The sequence below is a fragment of the Salvelinus sp. IW2-2015 genome, linkage group LG32, assembly GCF_002910315.2.
Source record: "Salvelinus sp. IW2-2015 linkage group LG32, ASM291031v2, whole genome shotgun sequence".
NCBI classification, from domain to species: domain Eukaryota; kingdom Metazoa; phylum Chordata; class Actinopteri; order Salmoniformes; family Salmonidae; genus Salvelinus; species Salvelinus sp. IW2-2015.
Genome location: NC_036871.1, coordinates 31,325,969 through 31,350,156, shown reverse-complemented (window position 1 = coordinate 31,350,156; position 24,188 = coordinate 31,325,969). Strand labels below are relative to the sequence as shown.

The 24,188-nt window shown below is 40.6% G+C and overlaps 2 protein-coding genes and 1 long non-coding RNA gene across 4 annotated transcripts in view; 2 read left to right on the top strand and 1 right to left on the bottom strand.

Annotated features, from left to right (window-relative positions):
- LOC111956639 (actin-binding protein IPP) overlaps positions 1 to 24,188 on the bottom strand; it is a 390,618-nt gene that overhangs the window by 182,057 nt on the left and 184,373 nt on the right. The window lies entirely within an intron of this gene.
- LOC111956414 (uncharacterized) overlaps positions 1 to 24,188 on the top strand; it is a 109,116-nt gene that overhangs the window by 53,841 nt on the left and 31,087 nt on the right. Inside the window, exons 12-19 of the mRNA XM_023976872.2 lie at positions 2,792 to 2,879; positions 3,208 to 3,761; positions 18,405 to 18,634; positions 18,734 to 18,855; positions 19,011 to 19,125; positions 19,690 to 20,770; positions 23,686 to 23,906; positions 24,005 to 24,126. Coding sequence (XP_023832640.2) covers positions 2,792 to 2,879; positions 3,208 to 3,761; positions 18,405 to 18,634; positions 18,734 to 18,855; positions 19,011 to 19,125; positions 19,690 to 20,770; positions 23,686 to 23,906; positions 24,005 to 24,126 — 2,533 coding nt within the window. The remainder of the gene's footprint in view (positions 1 to 2,791; positions 2,880 to 3,207; positions 3,762 to 18,404; positions 18,635 to 18,733; positions 18,856 to 19,010; positions 19,126 to 19,689; positions 20,771 to 23,685; positions 23,907 to 24,004; positions 24,127 to 24,188) is intronic.
- LOC112067895 (uncharacterized) lies at positions 11,021 to 15,104 on the top strand. Of its 2 annotated transcripts, none has more exons than XR_011474602.1 (3): positions 11,021 to 11,564; positions 14,669 to 14,783; positions 15,001 to 15,104. It is a non-coding gene; the product is annotated as an uncharacterized lncRNA (long non-coding RNA). The 2 variants fall into 2 exon arrangements; XR_011474601.1 differs by lacking the exon at positions 11,021 to 11,564 and adding an exon at positions 11,790 to 11,884.

The following is a 24,188-nucleotide window of genomic DNA, read 5'->3' as shown; positions in this document are numbered from 1 at the left end:
TTTGTCACATGCGCTGAATACAACAGGTGTAGACTTTACCGTGAAATGCTTACTTACGAGCCCTTTGCCAAAAATGCAGAGTTAAAAAGTAAGAACAATTTGCTCAAATGTTTTGATAAAAATAACACAAATGACAATAATGAGACTAGATACAATGAATATCTGTATAGAGTTAATGTGCAAGGTAGTTGAGGTAATACAGTTGAAGTCGGAAGTTTACATACACTTAGGTTGGAGTCATTAAATCTCGTTTTTCAACCACTTCACAAATTTCTTGTTAACAAACTATAGTTTTGGCAAGTCGGTTAGGACATCTACTTTGTGCATGACACAAGTAATTTTTCCAACAATTGCTTCACAATTCCAGTGGGACAGAAGTTTACATACACTAAGTTGATTGTGCCTTTAACAGCTTGGAAAATTCCAGAGTGTTAAGTCATGGCTTTAGAAGCTTCTGATAGGCTAATTCACATAATTTGAGTCAATTGGAGGTGTGCCTGTGGATGTATTTCAAGGCCTACCTTCAAACTCAGTGCCTCTTTGCTTGACATCATGGGAAAATCAAGAGAAATCAGCCAAGACCTCAGAAAGACAATTGTAGACCTCCACAAGTCTGGTTCATCCTTGGGAGCAATTTCCAAATGCCTGAAGGTACCACGTTCATCTGTACAAATAATAGTATGCAAGTATGAACACCATGGTACCATGCAGCCGTCATACCGCTCAGGAAGGAGACGCGTTCTGTCTCCTAGAGATGAACGTACTTTGGTGCGAAACGTGCAAATCAATCTCAGAACAACCGCAAAGGACCTTGTGAAGATGCTGGAGGAAACAGGTACAAAAGTATCTATATCCACAGTAAAACGAGTCCGATATCGACATAACCTGAAAGGCTGCTCAGCATGGAGAAGCCACTGCTCCAAAACCGCCATTAAAAAAAGCCAGACTACGGTTTGCCAGACTACTGTGCATGGGGACAAAGATCGTACTTTTTGGAGAAATGTCCTCTGGTCTGATGAAACAAAAATAGAACTGTTTGGCCAAAACTGTTTGGCAAGCCGAAGAACACCATCCCAACCGTGAAGCACGGGGGTGGCAGCATCATGTTGTGGGGGTGCTTTGCTGCAGGAGGGACTGGTGCACTTCACAAAATAGATGGCATCATGAGGCAGGAAAATTATGTGGATATATTAATGCAACATCTCAAGACATCAGTAAGGAAGTTAAAGCTTGGTCGCAAATAGGTCTTCCAAATGGACAATGACCCCAAGCATACTTCCAAAGATGTGGCAAAATGGCTTAAGGACAGCAAAGTCAAGGTATTGGAGTGGCCATCACAAATCCCTGACCTCAATCCCATAGAAAATTTGTGGGCAGAACTGAAAAAGCGTGTGCGAGCAAGGAGGCCTACAAACCTGACTCAGTTACACCAGCTCTGTCAGGTGGAATAGGCCATAATTCACCCAACTTATTGTGGAAGCTTGTGGAAGGCTACTCGAAACATTTGACCCAAGTTAAACAATTTAAAGGCAATGCTACCAAATACTAATTTAGTGTATGTAAACTTCTGACCCACTGAGAATGTGATAAATGAAATAAATCATTCTCCCTACTATTATTCTGACATTTCACATTCTTAAAATAAAGTGGTGATCCTAACTGACCTAAAACTGGGAATTTTTACTAGGATTAAATGTCAGCAATTGTGAAAAACTGAAGCCATTTGATTAACTATACAGCAGTCTTATGGCTTGGTGGGTAGAAGCTGTTCAGAAGCCTTTTGGTCCCAGACTTGGCACTCCGGTACCGCTTGCCGTACCGCTTTTCCTACCAGCAAAAGGATCAACGACAACTGGTAAAGTAAGTTAAAATATAATTTTATTCAACATTCTGGCTTGTGAGGTCGTGAGAGAACTTTCCTGATCCAGACGCTCATTTATGCCCGATGTAGAATTCAAGGACATTTTACGTTGTGTCTCCAGGCTAGTAAATTGATTGTATATGCAAAACCCAAATGTGTGAATAGCCCACTATTTAATATTTGACTGAAAACAATAATTTTCCAGGTTTTTACCCCGTGGCTTCAGAGAGATCTTCATATCCAGTCAAGATTGTTTTGAATAAGCAGAGGAATAGCTCACAGTGCAGAGACAAAGAGCTGGCTGTTGAAGAGGACTCTCAACCCCAGGTGTGATACATCACCTTTAACAATTACAGAGACCTGACCTATTTGGATCAATTATGATATTGGCTTATCAGGAGATTTTATCGCTTTTGTGCGATTCATGAGTATGAAAATGGTTAGATATGGTGTGTGTCCTGAGTAATAACCTCTGTCCCTGTTACAGCCTTCAGATGTGGAGCAGAGAGTGGAGACTGAACCCATACTGATCAAAGATGAGGAGACAGCAGAGGATGTGTGGAAGACTGACCCTCAGGAAGAGCTCAGGATCACTGGAGAGGGTGGGTGTGACCATAAGGGGTACGGCTCAGTCTGTCTATGGAAGACTGTGTGTGGTGGTATGCACGTTCCAAATTGCTACATTGTTGTTTTATGTTCTGGCATATGTAGCGCACGTACACACAGTCAGTTCTAAAGCAGTCATGTTTTGCTGTTAAGGGTCTTTTGTAATGTTTATTTTATGTTTATCCCCAAATCTTTAGAGTCTGGTTCCAAGCCTGGGAAATCACCATCCTTTGAGCAACGGCACTGTGATGAGGACTTCATCAAACAAACCCAATATATCTCACAAAGACTCAGTGGAACATTACCCCAATTCTGATCGTCCAGAGAACCAGGAACACCCCGGCTCACATCTACAGAGTGTTTCAGCGCAGAGCAGCCACGGCTAGACGAGGACTCACTAGACCTAGTGATGGTGAAAGAGGAGGAGTTAGATCAGACCACGCGCCTTGGCAGGACCTGACCAGTTTGTCATGGATGAGACTGATGGGCAGCTGTGGACCTCTGTGGATCCAGGCAGAGACACTGACCCTGATGGCCACCCAGATTTCTCCTTTCATTCCACAGAAGAGTACTCTCAGAATATCTCAATGGTCCCATCTCATAGTGGGCTGTCATCTGTTCTACTATGACAGATGATGTAGGCCATCGCTTCACTCTTCTATATGGAAACCACATGCTAACATGTTCAGTGCAGCAGCACACATGAGAAGACATGTCAGTACATTGACTGATGAGGCTAGACAACAGATGCCAGAGGACAGAGCAGTGAGATGCTGAACTCAAATAATGAAGGAAATAGTTTAGCTCTACAGTCAAGGCAGCATCAATACAGGGCTTCAGAAGCAACAGTGAGATTGAGTGAGTGCATGACAGGGTCAAACATGGCCACCACCTCCACCTTCTCTGGATACAGCCTGAGTCYCAGTAGTTTTAACATGGTGAAGAGAATGAGGACTCAGTGGAGGTCGGGCAGCACCACCGAGAGGCGTTTCAGCTGCACCTTCTGTGGGAAGAGCTTCCAGCGTCTCTGCCAGCTCAAAGAACACCTCCGGAGTCACACCGGAGAGAAACCTTACACCTGCGAACAGTGTGGCAGGAGTTTTACCAAGCAGTGCAACCTGATCAGACATGCTATGGTCCACAGTGGGGAGAAGCCCTACGAGTGCACACAGTGTGGGAAATGCTTTACCCGGCGCTCCAAAATGATGTCACATCAGAGAACTCACATAGGAGAGTGTGCAGTGTCTCCATACGTGGCACCTGCATACCCTGGGGATCCACACACAAGTTTAATGTAGTCTCAGAACAAATAGGAACTTAATTGCATAGTTTTTTGCTAACACTTTCTATTTGAAAATGTGGTACAGAAGGTATTTTGAGACAAGTTTTTCCTCCGAATTGATTTGTGAAATTGTTTTCATGTTTGACTGATGGCTCCTCACTTTCATTATAACAACTTATTTACAACTGGTAACAATGTGTGTTTGTACCACAAAATCATAAAAACAATGTTATATAATAAATAATCATATTGATTTCATGAGAGTCAATCTGCACTTTTAGATGAATGATAATACATGGGACAATTATATAGCGCTTTTCAATGACCCAAAGTCGATTTAGAATTGTAGAAACTAAAAAAAAACTGATCACTACAAGACAACACCAGCAGGGAGAAACTAAAAAAATTTAATGAAGGGGGAGGGGCTTAAAGTAGGGAAAATAGTGTGATGTGTCCTCAGTCCTCGTCTCTTTTTGAAAAAGGTCAAAGGTAATGGAGGTGAAGCGGCGAGGAGAGTGATGGACATAAATGTGCTTGTATTTAATGAGACAGTCCTTGTCCACTTGAGCATCATCAGGGAAGGACATTTACAGGGATAGATCCCAAAATATATGAGTAATGTGATCATTTGTTTAAGTTAGTTGTGCAAGACATTTTATAGATAAAAGGATAAATAGCATATCGTTTTTAAAGGTGAACTGCACTCACTGATTCCGCTTGTGATACTTCCGGTGCTCATTAAGAAATGCAGCAGCCATTCCTGAACGCCAAAATAGTTGTCTTTGTGGTTTAATGTGGATGTTTCTTTGCCCTTCAATCACAACAAACAAACAGGGGCAATGGTGAGTAACAGTGAATTAAGCTAGGTTTGATAGGGGACACCTAGTCAGTTGTACAACTGAATGCATTCAACTGAAATGTGTATTTTTTAGGGGTAATCAGAGAGGAGCGGGGGGCTGCCTTAATCGACATCCACGTCATCGGCGCCTGTGGAACAGTCTTGCTCAGGGATGACAGATTTTTAACATGTCAGCCCAAGGATTCGGTCCAGCAACCTTTTAGTGACTAGCCCAACGCTCCTATCCACCAGGCTACCTGCCTGACTTAGAAGTTTTGATGTTGACTTCTCCTGATCTCAAGATGATCTGCTAATTCAGTTCTATGTGTAGGCTAAAGCCTGTGTTGATCTTGTGTTTAGCCAACCTGACAGCAGCTAGCTAGCTAGCTAGCTAGCACAGTTTCGGGATAGGCTAGCTGGCTGATATTTCTCTGTCAAATCAGTTACAGTGCATTCAAAAAGTATTCATATCCCTTGACTTATTCCACACTTTGTGTTACAGCCTGAATTCAAAATGTATTATATTTTTTTAATTACACACTACCCCATAATGACAAAGTGAAAACATGTTTTTTGCAAATGCATTGAAAATTAAATACAGAATACAGTATTCACACCCCTGAGTCAATACATGTTAGAATCACCTTTGGCAGCGATTACAGCTGTGAGTCTTTCTGGGTAAGTTTTTAAGTGCTTTGCACACCTAGATTGTACAATATTCAAATCAATTCAAATTTTATTTGTCACATACACATGGTTAGCAGATGTTAATGCGAGTGTAGCGAAATGCTTGTGCTTCTAGTTCCGACAATGCAGTAATAACCAACAAGTAATCTAACCTAACRATATTTGCACATTATTATTTTTTAAATTATTCAAGCTCTGTCAAGTTGGTTGTTGAGCATTGCCAGACAGCAATTTTCAAGTCTTGCCATAGATTTTCAAGCAGATTTAAGTCAACTGTAACTAGGCCACTCATTAACATTTTAATGTTGTCTTGTAAGCAACTCCAGTGTATATTTGGCGTTGTGTTTTAGGTTATTGTTATTATAGCCAGGACATAAAGTTTATTTCTTTGCCACATTTTTTGCAGTTTTACTTTAGTTCCTTATTGCAAACAGGATGCATGTTTTGGAATATTTTTATTCTGTACAGGCTTCCTTCTTTTCACACTGTCATTTAGGTTAGTATTGTGGAGTAACTACAATGTTAAGCCGTCCTCCATTTGATCCTATCAGTCATTCAACTCTAACTGTTTTAAAGTCACCATTGGCCTCGTCGTGAAATACCTGAGCAGTTTTCTTCCTCTCTGGCAACTGAGTTAGGAAGTCTGGGTACTGAGGACGCCTTTATCTTTGTAGTGACTGTGTGTATTGATACACCATCCAAAGTGTAATTAATGCTCAAAGGGATATTCAATGTCTGCTTTTTTTTTTACCCATCTAAACTCAGCAAAAAAATAAATGTCCCTTTTTCAGGACCCTGTCTTTCAAAGATAATTCTTAAAAATCCAAATAACTTCACAGATCTTCATTGTAAAGGGTTTAAACACTTTCCCATGTTTGTTCAATGAACCATAAACAATTAATGAACATGCACCTGTGGAACGGTCGTTAAGACACTAACAGCTTACAGACGGTAGGCAATTAAGGTCACAGTTATGAAAACTTAGGACACTAAAGAGGCCTTTCTACTGACTCTGAAAAACACCAAAAGAAAGATGCCCGGGGTCCCTGCTCATCTGTGTGAACGTGCCTTAGGCATGCTGCAAGGAGGCATGAGGACTGCAGATGTGGCTAGGGCAATAAATTGCAATGGCTGTACTGTGAGACGCCTAAGACAGCGCTACAGGGAGATAGGATGGACAGTTGATCATCCTCGCAGAGGAAGACCATGTGTAACAACACCTACACAGGATCGGTACATCTGAACATCACCTCTGCAGGACAGGTACAGAATGGCAACAACATCTGCCTGAGTTACACCAGGAACGCACAATCCCTCCATCAGTGCTCAGACTGTCCACAATAGGCTGAGAGAGGCTGGACTGAGGGCTTGTAGGCCTGTTGTAAGGCTGGTCCTCACCAGACATCACCGGCAACAACGTCGCCTATGGGCACAAACCCACTGTCCCTGGACCAGACAGGACTGGCAAAAAGTGCTCTTCACTGACGAGTCACGGTTTTGTCTCACCAGTGGTGATGGTCGGATTCGCGTTTATGGTCGAAGGAATGAGCGTTACACCGAGGCCTGTACTCTGGAGCGGGATCGAGGTGGAGGGTCCGTCATGGTCTGGGGCGGTGTGTCACAGCATCATCGGACTGAGCTTGTTGTCATTGCAGGCAATCTCAACGCTGTGCGTTACAGGGAAGACATCCTCCTCCCTCATGTGGTACCCTTCCTGCAGGCTCATCCTGACATGACCCTCCAGCATGACAATGCTATGAGCCATACTGCTCGTTCTGTGCGTGATTCCCTGCAAGACAGGAATGTCAGTGTTCTGCCATGGCCAATGAAGAGCCCGGATCTCAATCCCATTGAGTACGTCTGGGATCTGTTGGATCGGAGGGTGAGCTGGCAAATCTGGTGCAGTCCATGAGGAGGAGATGCACTGCAGTACTTAATGCAGCTGGTGGCCACACCAGATACTGACTGTTACTTTTGATTTTGACCCCTCCCCCCTTTGTTCAGGGACACATTATTCAATTTCTGTTAGTCACATGTCTGTGGAACTTGTTCAGTTAATGTCTAGGTTGTTGAATCTTGTTATGTTCATACAAATATTTACCCATGTTAAGTTTGCTGAAAATAAACGCAGTTGACAGTGAGAGGACGTTTCTTTTTTTGCTGAGTTTACTAATAGTTTCCTTTCTTTGTGAGGCATTGGAAAACCTCCCTGGTCTTTGTGGTTGAATCGGTTTGAAATGCAATGCTCGACTGAGGAACCTTACAATTATCTGTATGTGTGGGGAATAGAGATGAGGTAGTCATTCAAAAATCATGTTAAACACTTATTGCACACCGAATGAGTCCATGCAACTTATGTGATTTGTTAAGCACATTTTTACTCCTGAAATTATTTATGCTTGCCATAACATAAGGGTTGAATACTTATGGACTGAAGACATTTCAGATTTTCATTTGTAAAAATGTCTAAAAACATAATTCCACTTTGACATTATGGGGTATTGTGTGTAGGCCAGTCACACAATATCTATTTAAACCATTTTAAATTCAGGCAAAATGTGGGGGGAAAGTCAAGGGGTGTGTGAAGGATGGTTTTGTTCTCTTTTTAACATAAATATATGCCTTCTAGAAATAGGACATGTTAATCACAAAACATAGCGTGACTGCAGAAAAGCTGTTGTTAATATAGGGTGTCGACTGTGCTAACCAGAAGGTTGAGACAAGATGGAAAAATGCTGAATAACAAGAAAACAGGAACTGAGCAGTGTAGCCACCGACAAATCAGCTCAAACTTCACAACAAACACTTCCGGATATCTGGATCCTGTGTGCTGTTAGGCTGGGACCAGCCTGGGCACCACCGATAGGCTAGCAAGTTTAAACCACGCTAAGCCTCTACTGTGACAGGCCAACTCTAAAGTTGGAACTACATCTGTCACAGTATAAAAGAAGATGTCTACTATTTCAGTCAGTTCTCTGCTTTACCCTGCGTGGTGATACAGTGAACCCATATATACGAAAATTGCATTTACCATTTATCGCTTGTGTTAAATAAAAATAATTAAAGTATGTTCGGTGACTGAATCACATTTTATCCTGATACCAGATTCGATTGACGCAACCTTTTACACTATGCTGAAGAGGTGGGACTTTAGGAGGGACTGAAAGATGCTGATGTACTCAGTCACAGATCAAATCAAATTTCAATCAAATCAAATGTTATTTGTCACATGCGCCGAATACAACAGGTAGACCTCACAGTAAATTGCTTATTTACAAGCCCTTAACCAACAATGCAGTTCAACAAAAAGTTAAGAAAAGATTTACTAAATAAACTAAAGTTTAAAAAAAAGTAAAAAATAAAACACTAAAATAACAATAACGAGGCTATACACAGGGTGTGTGGAGTAAAGGTGGTCTAGAGGTTTTTTCCTCTGGTTGCACATGTGACATGCTGGTAGAAATGAGGTAAAACTGATTTAAGTTTGCCTGCAATGATTGCACATTGGCCAATAGAACGGATGGTAGTGGAGGTTTACTCACTCGCCTACGAATTCTCAGAAGGCAGCCTGACCTCCTTTTTCTCTATCTTCACTCAAATGAAAGGGATTTGGGCTTTTTCTCGAGAAAGCAGTATATACTTCACATGGGACTCGTTAAAGAAACATTCTTTGTCCAGTTCAAGGTGAGTAATCGCTGTTCTGATGTCCATAATCTCTTATCGGGCATAAGAGACAGTAGCAGAAACATTATGTACAAAGCAAATTTAAAAATAAGTTACAAAACGCAAAATAAAATAAAAACAGCACAGTTGGTTAGCAGCCCGTAAAACGGCAGCCATCCCCTCCGGCTCCGCCATTCTTGGTGAGAGGGAGTTCCAGAGCCTTGGTGCAACCCTGGAGAAGGCCCTGTCGCCGAAGATTTGGAGCTTGGACTTGGGAACGGCAAGGAGGCCTGCTGTAGTGGAACGGAGTAAGCATGTGGGTTGGTAGGGGAGAAGAAGGTTGTAGAGGTAAGGTGTTGAAGGGCTTTGTAGGTCAGAAGTAGGATCTTGTAGTTAATAAGTTGGGAGAAAGGGAGCCAGTGGAGTTCATGGAGGACAGGGGTGATGTGCTGCGAGGACTTAGTGTGGGTAAAGAGTCGGGCTGCAGTGTTCGGAACCATTTACAGCTTATAAAGGGAGCTCGCATTGATGCCGGAGAGTAGTAAGTTGCAGTACTCGAGACGAGAGGTGATGCATGCGTAGATGAGGGTTTCAAAGGCAGGAAGGGAGGACCTGACTTTGGCAATATTGGGGAAGAATGTGGAAGAATGAGGATTTGACAGTGTCGGATGTGGTGGTCGAAGGAAAGGGTGGCGTCCAGGATGACGCCACGGTTGCGTGTGTGGGGGGAGGCAGGGAGAGACAATGGTGTCATAAATGGTGACTGTGAGGTTGCCAACTTTGCTGATACACTCCCCTATGTATTTATTTGTACAGTGAAGCTAAAATGTTTAATTTGGCTCTATACTCCAGCATTTTGGATTTGAGATCAAATGTTTTATATGAGGTGACATAACTGAATGTCACCTTTAATTTGAGGGTATTTTCATACATGTCTGTTTTACCATTTAGAAATAAATGCACTTTATGTATCTAGTCCCCCCATTTAAAAGTTTCATAAGTACTTATGGTGTGTTAATACATTATTTACCATAGATTTCTATTGGGCGCAACATAATCTGAAACAAAACCAAAGAAACTGCAAATGCATCCAAGTTTGTAGTGTCACAAACTTGATGTAGTCATTGCATGCTAGGAATATGGGACCAAATAATAAACTTGTGTCACTTTGGAGTGAACAGAGTGCCCCATGGTGGCGGTGGGATTCTGGTATGTGCGGGCATAAGCTACGGATAATGAACACAGTTGCATTTTATCAATGGCAATTTGAATGCACAGAGATAACGTGACGAGATCCTGAAGCCCATTGTTGTGCCATACATCCGCCGCCATCCCCTCATGTTTCAGCATGATAATGCACGGCCCCATGTTGGAAAGATCTGTACACAATTCCTGGAATCTAAAAATGTCCCAGTTCTTCCATTGCTTGCATACTCACCAGACATGTCATCCATTGAGCATGTTTGGGATGCTCTGGATCCACGTGTCGGAGAGCGTGTTCCAGTTCCTGCCAATATCCAGCAACTTCTCACAGTCATTAAAGAGGAGTGAGACAACATTCCACAGAACACAATCAACAGCCTGATCAACTCTATTTGAAGGAGATGTGTCGTGCTGCAAGAGGCAAAAGGTGGTCACACCATTGACTGGTTTTCTGATCCCTGACCCTATCTTTTTTTAAGGTATCTGTGACCAACAGATGCATATCTGTATTCCCAGTCATGTAAGATACATAGATTAGGGCCCAATTGATTTATTTCAATTGATTGATTTGTGATTTCCTTCTATGAACTGTACCTCAGTAAAATATTTAACATTTTGTGTTTTGCATTTATATTTTGTTCAGTGTGTATATACCTTTTACTTTACCACATTTTCACAATAGTTTTATTAGGTTGTGTTGATGACAATATTTGATCATATATAAATATGCTGTGAAAGAGTAATTGGATGGAAACACGGTGCTGCATTTGTGGTGGGAACCACGTGCCCGAGTTTCAGGAGTGCCCTGTTAGGGTGAAGGAGGTTGAAGTAGCAGTTCCACAGTTTTCACCCCACACAGTAGGAGGCGGCATGCACTTCTAAGTATGTTTGTGGAAGAACAAGAAGCAGAACAACAAATGCAATTGCGCACGCATTTCCCATATTGTTGCCAGTTATCAACATCTACGGATTGTTTATCGCACATTAGCTTGGAAATTGTTCACCCGCACAATAGGTGGCGATATGCACATCAAATTATTGCGAACGCCATTATACCATAGAAGAAGAAGAATGATCGCGCGTATCTTCCGCTTCACTACATTGTTGTCATTTATGGACATATACGGATTGTTTATTGCACATTATCTTGGATATTGAATACTATTTACTTCACACCGGGAATACGCATCTGTAATTTGGGTTGGACAAGATGGCAAGCTGCAATTTTCAGGCACAGTTGGTATCCATTCTGGAGGTTTTGGCTAAAGCAGCTGTAGCAGAAATAAACAATCGTGTTGATGATAGCTGTGCTGTTATACGCCTGGAAATTATCCAAAGCCAGCGAGATATTGATGTACTGAAAAGGAAGTGTCAAATGATGGAGAGCGAGCTGAAGAAGACACGAGGACGAGTAAGGAGAAAAGGTAGTTGTTGATTTATTCGTGGTAAATTGATTGTATATGCAAAAAACAAATGTGTGAATAGCCCTAATATTTGACTGAATATTTTCATTTTTTTATTTTTTTATCTCATGGCATCAGAGAGATATTCATATCCAGTCAATATCGTTTTGAACAAGCAGAGGAGTAACTCACAATGGAGAGACGGAGAGAAGGCTGTTGAAGAGGACTCTCAACCCCAGGTGTAGCCCTTGATCATGACTCGCAATTCCATTACACATAAGAGTCATTGGATGAAGGCGTCTTCTGTACAGGGGACCCTACATTACTATGCATCGCTTGAGGTACAGTTTTGGAAGCATAAGGAACTTAACTTTCATATAAGCGATAAATAATTTTTAAAACACCAAAAGGTAAAATTGATACACACCTTTTTATAGGTTTAGGGTTAGTGCTCCCATAAGGCCATATCCCCATGTTACAGTACGTGTTTACGGAAGACAGAGGGACCACCTGTGCTAATTAGCTAAGGTTACCTAGGCTGCCTCGAACACCTAGTGTGTAACGGAAGAAGGCCGCCAGAAACGTGTTGTCACTGAAAAAATATGTCGGATGCAACTGTGATAAAAACCCGTTAAAACAGTGTACAGTAAGTGTATATTTTGCATTTATGAAATTATTTTGTTGTGACATGAAAGTAAAGGGCGTTATGTTTCTAGAACCGTATCGCAATTGAGAATCGATTTACGTTTAGTTGGAGTATTTGGCTGTTTTGGCAGCCAGTCAGTCTACCTCTGAAAATAGCATAAGATCCTTGGAACTTAAGGAGTGTAATACATGACCATTTACGGTTACAGAGACCCGATCTCTTGGATCAATTCTGTTGTTGGAATATCAGTAGAATTTACCGTTTTTGTGTGATTGCGTATGAAATACATTAGATATGTGTTCATATACAAAGCCCCGGATAAACTCCCTCTGTAGCCTGCTCTCCTTCACCACTAGCAGATTTCCATCGAAAAGGACCCATGAGCACCAACATGTGAAGTTCATAGAAGCATGTCAAATTAAAGCTAAGATTCTATATATTTTTTTATAACTAAGGCATGTATACCAAACACTTTTAGGTATTTTATAATTTCTCCCTCATAAGGAGGGAGGATAATGAAAGTTCACAGAAGTAACAAGTAAAGGTAGACCTACCAATTAGTTAGTGTTTTACTGCTATCAATTTTGTTTATGAATTATTATGTAATTCAAACTCTTAATTCAGTTACCAAATTGGTAATGTAATTACAGAGATATGTAATGCAATTAACTGCAATTGAATTGACTGCAATAGGGAATCATAGCAGTCACAACCAACAGCTGGGTCACCAATCATAGGCGTCTATGTTTCATAAGTTTGGACAGCACAGTACAGTAAAGACAAGTTGAGTACAGCATTGTACAGTAGAGCACACTAAAGTAGAGTACAGTATAATGTACTGTACTGAACATATACTGTACTGAACTCTACTTTGCTGTACTGTACTCTACTGTGATGCCAAAACTTGTGAAACATAGATGTCTACATTCATTTCAGATTTGGTTTGGTCCGGACCAAACAAAAGTGGTCTTGTTGGGGGCGGAGCTCATTGCAATAATAGTCAGTGTGTTGAATAATACCCAAATATACAAAACAACAGTAGTGTAAAGTACTTAAGTAAAAATACTTGAAAGTACTACTTAAGTTGTTTTTTTGGGCATCTGTACTTTACTTTACTATGTATATATTTGACTACTTTTACTTCACTACATTCCTAAAAAAAAAAGTACTTTTTACTCCATACGTTTTTCTTGACAACCAAAAGTATTTGATACATTTTGAATTCTTAGTAGGACAGGAAAATGGTCTAATTCACACACTTATCAAGAGAACATCCCTGGTCATCCCAACTGCCTCTGATCTGGCGGACTCACTAAACACATGCTTCGTTTGTACATAATGTCTTGAGTGTTGGAGTGTGCCCCTATCTATCCATAAATGTAAAAAACAAGAAAATGGTGCCGTCTGGTTTGCTTAATATAAGGAATTTGAAATTAATTACACTTTTACTTTTCATAGTTAAGTATATTTTAGCAATAACATTTACTTTTGATACTTAAGTACATTTAAAACCAAATACTTTTAGAGTTTTACTCAAGTAGGATTTTACTGGGTGACTTTTACTTGAGTCATTTTCTATTAAGGTATCTTTACTTTTACTCAAGTATGACAATTGGGTACTTTTTCCACCACTGCAAAACAAGGATATTGCATATTTCTTTCAGGATATATCACCATGAAGAGAATGATATTCATGTCCATAATTATGCATTTCTGTATAGTACAGGTCGGGTACCATGATGTAATTATGTTACCGGATGTAAATCCACTTCACCTACTGTAGTTCAATAAACACTTATTATTTTTTATTTTTTTACTCAAGGTCTTATAGCTGACAGCCCATTCCTTCTGCAGACATCTTCGAATCTTCATTCGGAGCAAATATTTAACGTTTTTGGAAAACTAGGGAACATTTTACCGTAATTCTGTTACCAAACTTTACTTCTGCACAGTTCTTCCAGTTTTTGTGAAATTTTCTGTGTAAATTGTAAAAAATAGTCCATGTGAAGAGTTCTGTTTTTTTTGGCATACATTTTAAATGGAAAAAACTGAGTCAAAGTGTAATTCCGTTAATGTGGAATTGCCCCAGACACGATCTAGTAGGTGGTTGCTACTTAAAGTCCCCAGGGCCCTTACTGTGTTAGGCAAGACTGCTTCTCCTATTGTGCACCAGAGGCATGGAATGCTCTGCAAAGTATGCTTCAACTAGATGTAGTGTCCCTCAATGACTTTAAAACTCTGGTACAAAACTCTGTTCAGGAGGAGTGTAAATGTTTCCTGTAGGCTGGATTGTATTGCTGTGCTGATTTGATTGTATTATATGTTTTAAGTGTTGTAATGTATTGATTGCTGCCTCCTTCTGGCCAGGTCTCCCTTGCAAAAGAGACTGTGTCTCAATGGGCTTTTCCTGGTTGAATAAAGGTAATATAAATAAATATATGGCGTGTGTCCAGAGTAATAACCTCAGTCCCTGTTACAGCCTACAGATGTGGAGCAGAGAGTGGAGACTGAACCCATACTGATCAAAGATGAGGAGACAGCAGAGGACGTGTGGAAGACTGACCCTCAGGAAGAGCTCAGGATCACTGGAGAGGGTGGGTGCGACCATAAGGGGTACTGCTCTGTCTGTCTATGGAAGACTGTGTGGGTGTGGTGGTATGCACATTCCAAATTGTTACATTGGTGTTAGGTGTTTCGTGTTCTGGCATATGGAGGGAATGTACGCACACAGTCAGTTCTAAAGCAGTCGTATTTTGCAACTGTTAAGGGTCTTTTATAATGTTTAATTTATGTTTATCCCCAAATCTTTAGAGTCTGGTTCCAAGCCTGGGAAATCACCATCCTTTGAGCAACGGCACTGTGATGAGGACTTCATCACGATACAACCCAATATATCTCAGAAGACTCAATGGAACATTCCCAATTCTGATCGTCAGAGGAACCAGGCACACGCCACGCCGTCGCATCTGAGCAGCACAGAGCAGAACCGGCCGGACGAGGACTCACTGACCTAGTGATGGTGAAAGAGGAGGGAGCTGGATCAGACCACAACCCTGGCAGGAAACTGACAAGTTTGTCATGATCAGTCTGATGGCAACTGTTGACCTCTTTGGATCCAGCAGAGACACTGACCTGATGGCCACCCAAGTATTCTCCTTTCATTCCACAGAAGAGTACTCTCAGAATATCTCAATGGTCCCATCTCATAGTGGCGTGTGCATCTGTTCTAACTGATGACAGATGAAGTAGGGCCATCGCTTCACTCTTCTTTATGGAAACCACATGCTAACATGTGTCATGTGCAGAGAAACACCATGAGAAGACATGTCAGGACATCGGCTGATGAGACACTAGAACAACAGATGCCAGAGGGACAGAGCAGTAAAAGGCTAAATCTCAAATAATGAAGGAATAGTTTAGCTCTACACCAAGACTGCATCAATACAGGGCTTCAGAAGCAACAGTGAGATTGAGTGAGTGCATGACAGGGTCAACATGGCCACCACCTCCAACCTTCTCTGGATACAGCCTGAGTCACAGTAGTTTTAAACATGGTGAAGAGAAGTGAAGGACTCAGTGGAAGTCGGGCAGCAACCACGAGAGGCGTTTCAGCTGCACCTTTTGTGGAAGAGCTTCCCACGTTTCTGGAGCTCAAGCACCTCCGGAGTCACACCGGAGAGAACGTAGCACCTGGTGAACAGTGTGGCAGGAGTTTTTACAAGCAGTGCAACTTGATCAGACATGCTGTGGTCCACAGTGGGGAGAAGCTTCGAGTGCACACAGTGTGTGGGAAATGCTTCACCCAGCGTTCCAATATGACATCACATCAGAGAACTCACATAGGAGAGAGTCCAGTGTCTCAATAACGGGCACTGTAACCCAGGGGATCCACACACAAGTTTAATGTAGTCGTAGAACAGATGGAACAAATAGGAACATAATCTGCATTATGCTTGGAAATACTTTCCAATGTGAAATGTAGATCAAATCACACCGTACTCGCTATCTTCTTCTACACTATCTGATGTGGCTTTCTTTTTGTATCTAATACCTCTACTGATAGCACTCCCTATGTGATTTTTACAGTGAAAGCTTCAACTTTTAATTTGGCTCTCAATACTCAAGGTTTTCGGATTTGAAGATCAAATGTTTTATATGAGGCGACAGTACAGAATGTCACTTTTTTTTTTTAGGGTATTTTCATACATATATTTTACAGTTTAGAAATGAAAGCACTGTATGTATCTACTCCCCCCCCCCCCCCCAATTTGAAGGAGGCATAAGTATTTGGACAAATTCACGTATGACGTATTACATTTTGTCAAAAGTTTAGTATTTGGTCCCATATTCTTAGCACACAATGACTACATCAAGCTTGTGACTACAAACTTGTTGGATTCATTTGCAATTTGTTTTGGATTATATTGTGCCCTGTATAAATTAATGGTAAATAATGTATTGTGTCATTTTGGAGTTTTTTTATTGTAAATAAGAATAGAATATGTTTCTGAACCCTTTTACATTCATGTGAATGCTACCATGATTACGGATAATCATGAATGAATCCTAGCTAATGATGAGTGAGAAAGTTAGAGGCATGAACATCATACCACACAAATAGATGCTTACCTCCCATGTTATTGGTAATGGTGAGAGGTTAGCATGTTTTGGAGGCATGATCTATGTGCATCTGTAACTTTCTCACTCATCATTATCTATGATTCATTTAGGATTATCCGTAATCAAGGTAGCATCCACATTAATGTAGATTACATTCTTAATTTCTTATTTACAATAAAAGTGACTCTGACACAATACATTATTTACCATTAATTTCTATTGGCCACGACATCAACCGAAACAATCAAAACAAACTGCAAATGAAACCAACAACTTTGTATAGTCACAAGCTTGATGTAGTCGTTGCGTGGTTGGAATGTGTGACCAAATACTTAACTTTTGAATAAATTAAATAAACTAAGTGAATTTGTCCAAAATACTTATGACACCTTCAAATGGGGGCGGCAAGCAGTCTCGAGGTTAGAGCATTGGGCCAGTAACCCAAAGGTTGCTGTTGCAAATAAAGGAGCAGACAAGGAATTATTTTACCCTTGTGCCTTTGAGCAAGGCACTTAATCCAAATTGCCGCAGTGGCGCTGGACAATGGAGAGCCTGCCTGTGACTCCACTCCCTGCGGTTGTCTTGGGGAGTTGGGATATGCAAGAAATACATTTTCATTACACACTCGTGTGACAAATATAATCACCCCCAAAATTATTATTCTAAATGTGGTGGTTAGATATATGACGTGCATAAACAGATATGCATTAAATATCCTCAAATAAAAGGTGACATTCCGTACTGTCCCCTGATATAAAACATTTTATCTCAAATCCAAAATACTGGAGTATAGAGCCAAACTAAAAGTTGTAGCTTCATTGTCCAAAATAATACATAGGGGAGTGTATGCATGTGCCTTAAAAACCCTAAGCGAATAACCTCCCAATGTAACTCCGCTATAATGCATGTATAATGCGATAGTTACTTGAAATATACAGTATCATTGAATGAAATTTACATTAAACTAGTTTAATATCTTTGTTCCCCAGCTATGTGTCTAACAAGTTGTATACCTTTTTCAATCCTTTAATAAATACCATACCACATTTTCAGAATGGTTTCATTAGGTTGTGTGGATGTCAATATTTGATCATATATAAACCATGAGTTTTAATGAATGCTAGAAAGTGTTTTGGTATTTTACGTTTTACCACAGTGCGTCATGCATTTTGCATCTATAGCCTTTTATGCATTAATAACCATGCATGTGGGCCACTGCACAATGCACTCTCCCCTACATGTAGCCATAACAATTAACTAAAACTGAAGACTTTTTACGGTCTGAATTCATTATTCAGATGGTAAAAAGTATTTTTTTATTTAATAGATATGGCTACCCTACATGCAGACCTGAATAAACCCCGGTACTGTATTTGTCTTGCCTGTGATAATTCTTACAGTTTGAAGGGCTGTTGCAGTCTCATATTTACGGTAATAAATACTCACGTCACGAGTTGAACGGAGGTCCGATTGCAATTGCGCACGCATCTCCACATCAGACATTGTTGCCATTTATCAACGTCTACGGCTTGTTTATTGCACATTAGCTTGGACATTGTAGACCATTTACCTTACACAGAGAATACAAATCTGTAATTTGGGCTGGACAAGATGGCCAGCAGCAATTTTCAGGCGCAGTTATTATCCATTATGGAGGTATTAGCTAAAGCAGCTGTAGCAGAAATAAACAATCGTGTAGATGATAGCTGTGCTGTTATACGTTTGGAATTGACCCAAAGTCAGCGAGATATTGATGTATTGAAAAGGAAGTGTCAAATGATGGAGAGTGAGCTGAAGAAGACACATGGACGAGTCAGGAGAAAAAGTAGTTGATGTGTTATTCATAGTCAATTGAATGCATTGCATATTTAAAACCGAATTGTGTGAAATGTAGCTCTAATATTTGAATACAATTATTTTCCAGGTTTTTACCCCATGGCATCAGAGAGATCTTCATATCCAGTCAAGATTGTTTTGAACAAGCAGAGAAGTAGCTCACAGCGGAGAGACCGAGAGAGTGCTATTGAAGAGGACTCCCAACCCCAGGTGTGATCAATCACCTTTTACAATTACAGAGAACTAACCTATTGATTCATTTCTGTTATTGTAACGTCAGAATAATGTACTTTTGTGTGATTCATGAGTATGAAAAGGGTTAGATATGGTGTGTTTCCTGAGTAATAACCTCAGTCCCCTGTTAGTCTACCGATGTGGAGCAGAGAGTGAAGACTGAACTCATACTGATCAAAGATGAGGAGACAGCAGAGGATGTGTGGAAGACTGACCCTCAGGAAGAGCTCAGGATCACTGGAGAGGGTGGGTGCAACCATAAGGGGTACTGCTCTGTCTATGGAAGACTGTGTGTGTGTGCTGGTATGCATGTAACAAATGGCTACATTGATGTTCTGTGTTTTATGTTAGCCTATGGAGCCAACGTACAGACACAGTCAGTCCTAAAGCAGACATGGTATGCAACTGTTAAAGGGATGCTTCAGAATTTTGCCTTTTACCTACTTCCCCATAGTCAGATGAATTTGTGGGTACCATTTTTTTGTCTCTATCCATTATGAAGGAAGCTAAAGTAGATTTGCGAGCCAATGCTAACTAGCATTAGCACAATGACTGGAAGTCTCTGGGTATCTTCTAGTATGCTACAGTAGTAGATAATCATAGACTTCCAGTCATTGCGCTAACGCTAGTTAGCATTGTCTCGCAAACTACCTCTAACTTCCTTCATACTGGAAACAGATACATAAGAAATTGTATCCACAAGTTAATCTGACTGGGGAAGTAGATAAAGGGCCTCATTGACAAAATCCCAAAGTGTCTCTTTAAAGGTCTTTTGTAATGTTAATTTTATTTTTATCCCAAAATCTTTAGAGTCTGGTTCCAAGCCTGGGAAACCACTATCCTTTGACCAATGGAACTGTGATGAAGACTTCATCACACAACCCAACATATCTCCCGAAGACTCAGTGGAACATTACCCCAATTCTGATCGTCCAGAGGAACCAGGAACACCCCGGCTCGCATCTACAGAGGTGTTCAGTACAGAGCGGCACCGGCCAGCCAAGAACAAGGACTCACTAGAGCTAGTGATGGTGAAGGATGAGAAAGAGGAGGAGCTGGATCAGACCACGACCCTGGCAGGACCTGACCAAATTGTAATGGATGACACTGATGGGCATCTATGGACCTCTGTTGATCCAGGCAGAGATACTGACCCTGATGTCCACCCAGATTTCTCCTTTCATTCCACAGAAGAGTACTCTCAGAATATCTCAATTTTCCCATCTCATGATGTCGGGCCATCACTTCACTATTCTATTGTGAAACCACATGCTAACATGTTCAGTGCAGCAGCACACATGAAAAGACATGTCAGGACATTGGCTGATGAGACTAGACAACAGATGCCAGAGGGACAGAGCAGTGAGATGCTGAACTCAAGTAATGATGGAAATAGTTTAGCTCTACAGCCAAGGCAGCATCAATACAGGGCTTCAGAAGCAACAGTGAGATTGAGTGAGTGCACGACAGGGTCAAACATGGCCACCACCTCCACCTTCTCTGGATACAGCCTGAGTCGCAGTAGTTTTAACATGGTGAAGAGAATGAGGACTCAGTGGAGTTCTGGCAGCACCACCGAGAGGCGATTCAGTTGCACCTTCTGTGGGAAGCGCTTCCAACGTTTCTGGCAGCTAAAAGAACACCTCCGAAGTCACACCGGAGAGAAACCGTACACCTGTGAACAGTGTGGCAAGAGTTTCACCAAGCAGTGCAACCTGATCAGACATGCTCTGGTCCACAGCGGGGAGAAGCCCTTCGAGTGCACACAGTGTGGGAAGTGCTTCACTCAGCGCTCAAAAATGACGTCACATCAGAGAACTCACATAGGAGAGAGTGCAGTGTCTCAATACGTGGCACCCGCATACCCTGGGGATCCACGCACAAGTTTAATGTAGTCTCAGAACACATGGAACAAATATGAACATAATTGCAATTTCTATGGGAAAATATAGGAAAGAAGATATTTTGAGACATTTTGACAAGATTTTTCTCCTAATTGATTTGTGAAATGGTTTTATATTTGACTGTTAACGGATCATCACTTTTATTTTATTAACCTATTTATTTACAGCTGGTAACATTGTGTATTGCTACCACAAAATCGTAAAAAACATGTTATATTCAATAAAATGTATTTAATTAAAGAGTCAATCTGCGGTTTTAGATCAATAATACACTKCCCTACATATTTACTTGGACAGTGAAGCTAAAATATTTAATTTGGCTTTATACTCCAGCATTCTGGATTTGAGATCAAATGTTTTATATGAGGTGACAATACAGAATTTCACCTTTTATTTGAGGATATTTTCATACATATCTGTTTTACCGGTTAGAAATTTATTCACTTTATGTATTTTAGTAATAGTAATAGACTATAAGTGAATTTGTCCAAATACTTAAGACACCTTCAAATTGGGAGACTAGATGCATAAAGTGCATTCATTTCTAACAGAAAAACATAAAATAAAAGGGAGACATTCTGTACTGTCGTCTCATATAAAACATTTTGTTGTGTTACAGCCTAAATTTAAAATGGATTAAATTGAGATTGTTTGTCACTGGCCTACACACAATACCCCATAATATCATAATGAATTATGTTTTTTTTATGTTTACAAATTAATAAAGAAATAAAAAGCTGAAATGTCTTGAGTCAATAAGTATTCAGCACCTTTGTTATGGAAAGCCTAAATAAGTTCATGAGTAAAAATGTGCTTAACCCTTTGAGCATGGTGAAGTTATTAATTACACTTTGGATGTTGTATCAATACACCCAGTCACTATAAAGATACAGGCGTCCTTCCCAACTCAGTTGCCGTAGAGCACATATGTCAGAGTCAAGGCCCGCGGGCCACATCCGGCCCGCGAGAAGGTTTTTTACGGCCCCTGGGATGATCTTGATTTATTATTAGAACCGGCCCGCAGACCGCAGCAAGCCGGCAGCCCGCAGATCTTTTACACGCACCAATACTACATTTCCCACAATGCAACGGTGACGCACCGAGCAGTAGGCTGCTTCATTTCAATATTTATTGGCACAGCAGTCGTCAGCATCACAGTAAAATTAACTTTCAGATACCCATCAAAAATGGCAAAACGGAAGGTGGACACTGAGAACCGGGGGTTTCAAACAAGGTGGGAGTCGGAGTATATGTTCACGGAGGTAGCTGGAAAACCTGTGTGTCTTCTGTGTGGAGAAAGTGTGGCGGTACTGAAAGAGTATAATCTGAGACGACATTATGAAACGAAACACGCGGACAAAAACAAGAATATGGACATGGAACAAAGGCTACAAAAGGCAGAGGAATTAAAACGAGGCCTCAAATCTCGACAGGCTCTGTTCAAAAAAGCCAAATCACAAGGCCAGGCTGCTGTCAAGGCCAGTTTTATTTTGGCAGAAGAGATCGCTAAATCAGCCCGGCCATTTACGGAGGGGGATTTCATCAAAAACTGCATGATTAAAGTTTGTGACGAAGTTTGCCCAGAAAAAAGGCAACTCTTTTTAAATGTGAGTCTGAGCAGAAACACCATTGCCGAGAGAGTAGACCAGTTGTCCATCAATCTAAAAGAGCAGCTTGTGAAAAAGGAATATATTTGTTAGGTTTTCAGTAGGTTCAATTAGGTTCACTAGACTATATGCGTCATTTAAAAAATTTTCAATGAACATTCGAACAGTCCGGCCCTCGGCTTGTAGCAAAAATTTTTATTTGGCCCTCCGTCCATTTGACTTTGACACCCCTGCCGTAGAGGAAGGAAAAGGCTCAGGGATTTCACCATGAGGCCAATGGTGACTGAAACAGTTACAGAGTTTGATGGCTATGTTAAGAGAAAACTGAGGATGGATCAACATCATTGTACTTATTCCATCTACACTGGAGTTGTTTACCAAGAAGACAGTGAATGTTCCTGAGTGGATTAAATGTTCCATTCCTGAATGGATTAAATAGATTTTTTTTCTCACCCGTCTATACACAATACCCCATGATGACAAAGTGAAAACATGCTTTTAGAAATGTTTGAAAATGTATTGAAAATGAAAAACTGAAATAAATTATTTACATAAGTAATCACAACCCTGAGTAAATACATGTTAGAATCACCTTTGGCAGCGATTACAGCTGTGAGTATTTCTGGGTAAGTCTTTAAGAGTTTTGGATTGTAAAATATTTGCCCATTATTCTTTTCAAAATTCTTTAAGCTCTGTCAAATTGGTTGTTGTTCATTGCTAGACAACTATTTTCAAGTCTTGCCATAGACATTCAAGCAGATTTAAGTCAAAACTGTAGGAACATTCCTGAACATTTAACAGTTACAGTTTTGACTTAAATCTGCTTGAAAGTCTATGGCAAGACTTGAAAATAGTTGTCTAGCAATGTATTGATAGCCTTTTTATGCATTAATAACCATGTGAGCCACTGCATTGCACTCTCCCCTACATGTAGCCATACCTATTGGCAAAAAAACACGACGTTTTACAATCTGAATTCTTTATTCAAAAAGTTAAACGTGTTCTTTTTTTTTTGTCAATAGAGATGGCTACCCTACATGGTATATGCACACTATAATCTACCCTGGTATTTGTCTTGCCAGTGCTAATTCAAACAATTTGAAGGGCTGTTGCAGTCTCATATTTACGGTAATAAATACTTACGTCAAGAGTTTAACGGAAGTGCTATTGAAATTGCGCACTCATCTCCACTTCACTACATTGTTGTTATTTAGCAATATCTACGGATTGTTTATTGCACATTAGCTTACTTAAATAGTATACTATTTACTTAACACAGAGAATACACATCTGTAATTTGGGCTGGACAAGATGGCCAGCTGCAATTTTCAGGCGCAGTTTGTATCCATTATGGAGGTATTGGCTAAAGCAGCTGTAACAGAAATAAACAAACGTGTAGATGATAGCTGTGCTGTTATACGTTTGGAAATGACCCAAAGCCAGCGAGATATTGATGTACTGAAAAGGAAGTGTCAAATGATGGAGAGCGAGCTGAAGAAAACGCGCAGACGAAAAGGTAGTTGTTGTGTTATTATTCATGGTAAATTGATTGAATATGCAAAACCCAAATGTGTGAAAAGCCCTAATATTTGACTCAATATAATTATTTTCCAGGTTTTTACCCCGTGGCATCAGAGAGACCTTCATATCCAGTCAAGATTGTTTCGAACAAGCAGAGGAGTACCTCACAGTGGAGAGACAGCGAGATGTCTGTTGAAGGGGACTCTCAACCCCTGGTGTGATAAATCACCTTTTACAATTACAGAGACCTGACATCTTGGATCAATTCTGTTATTGG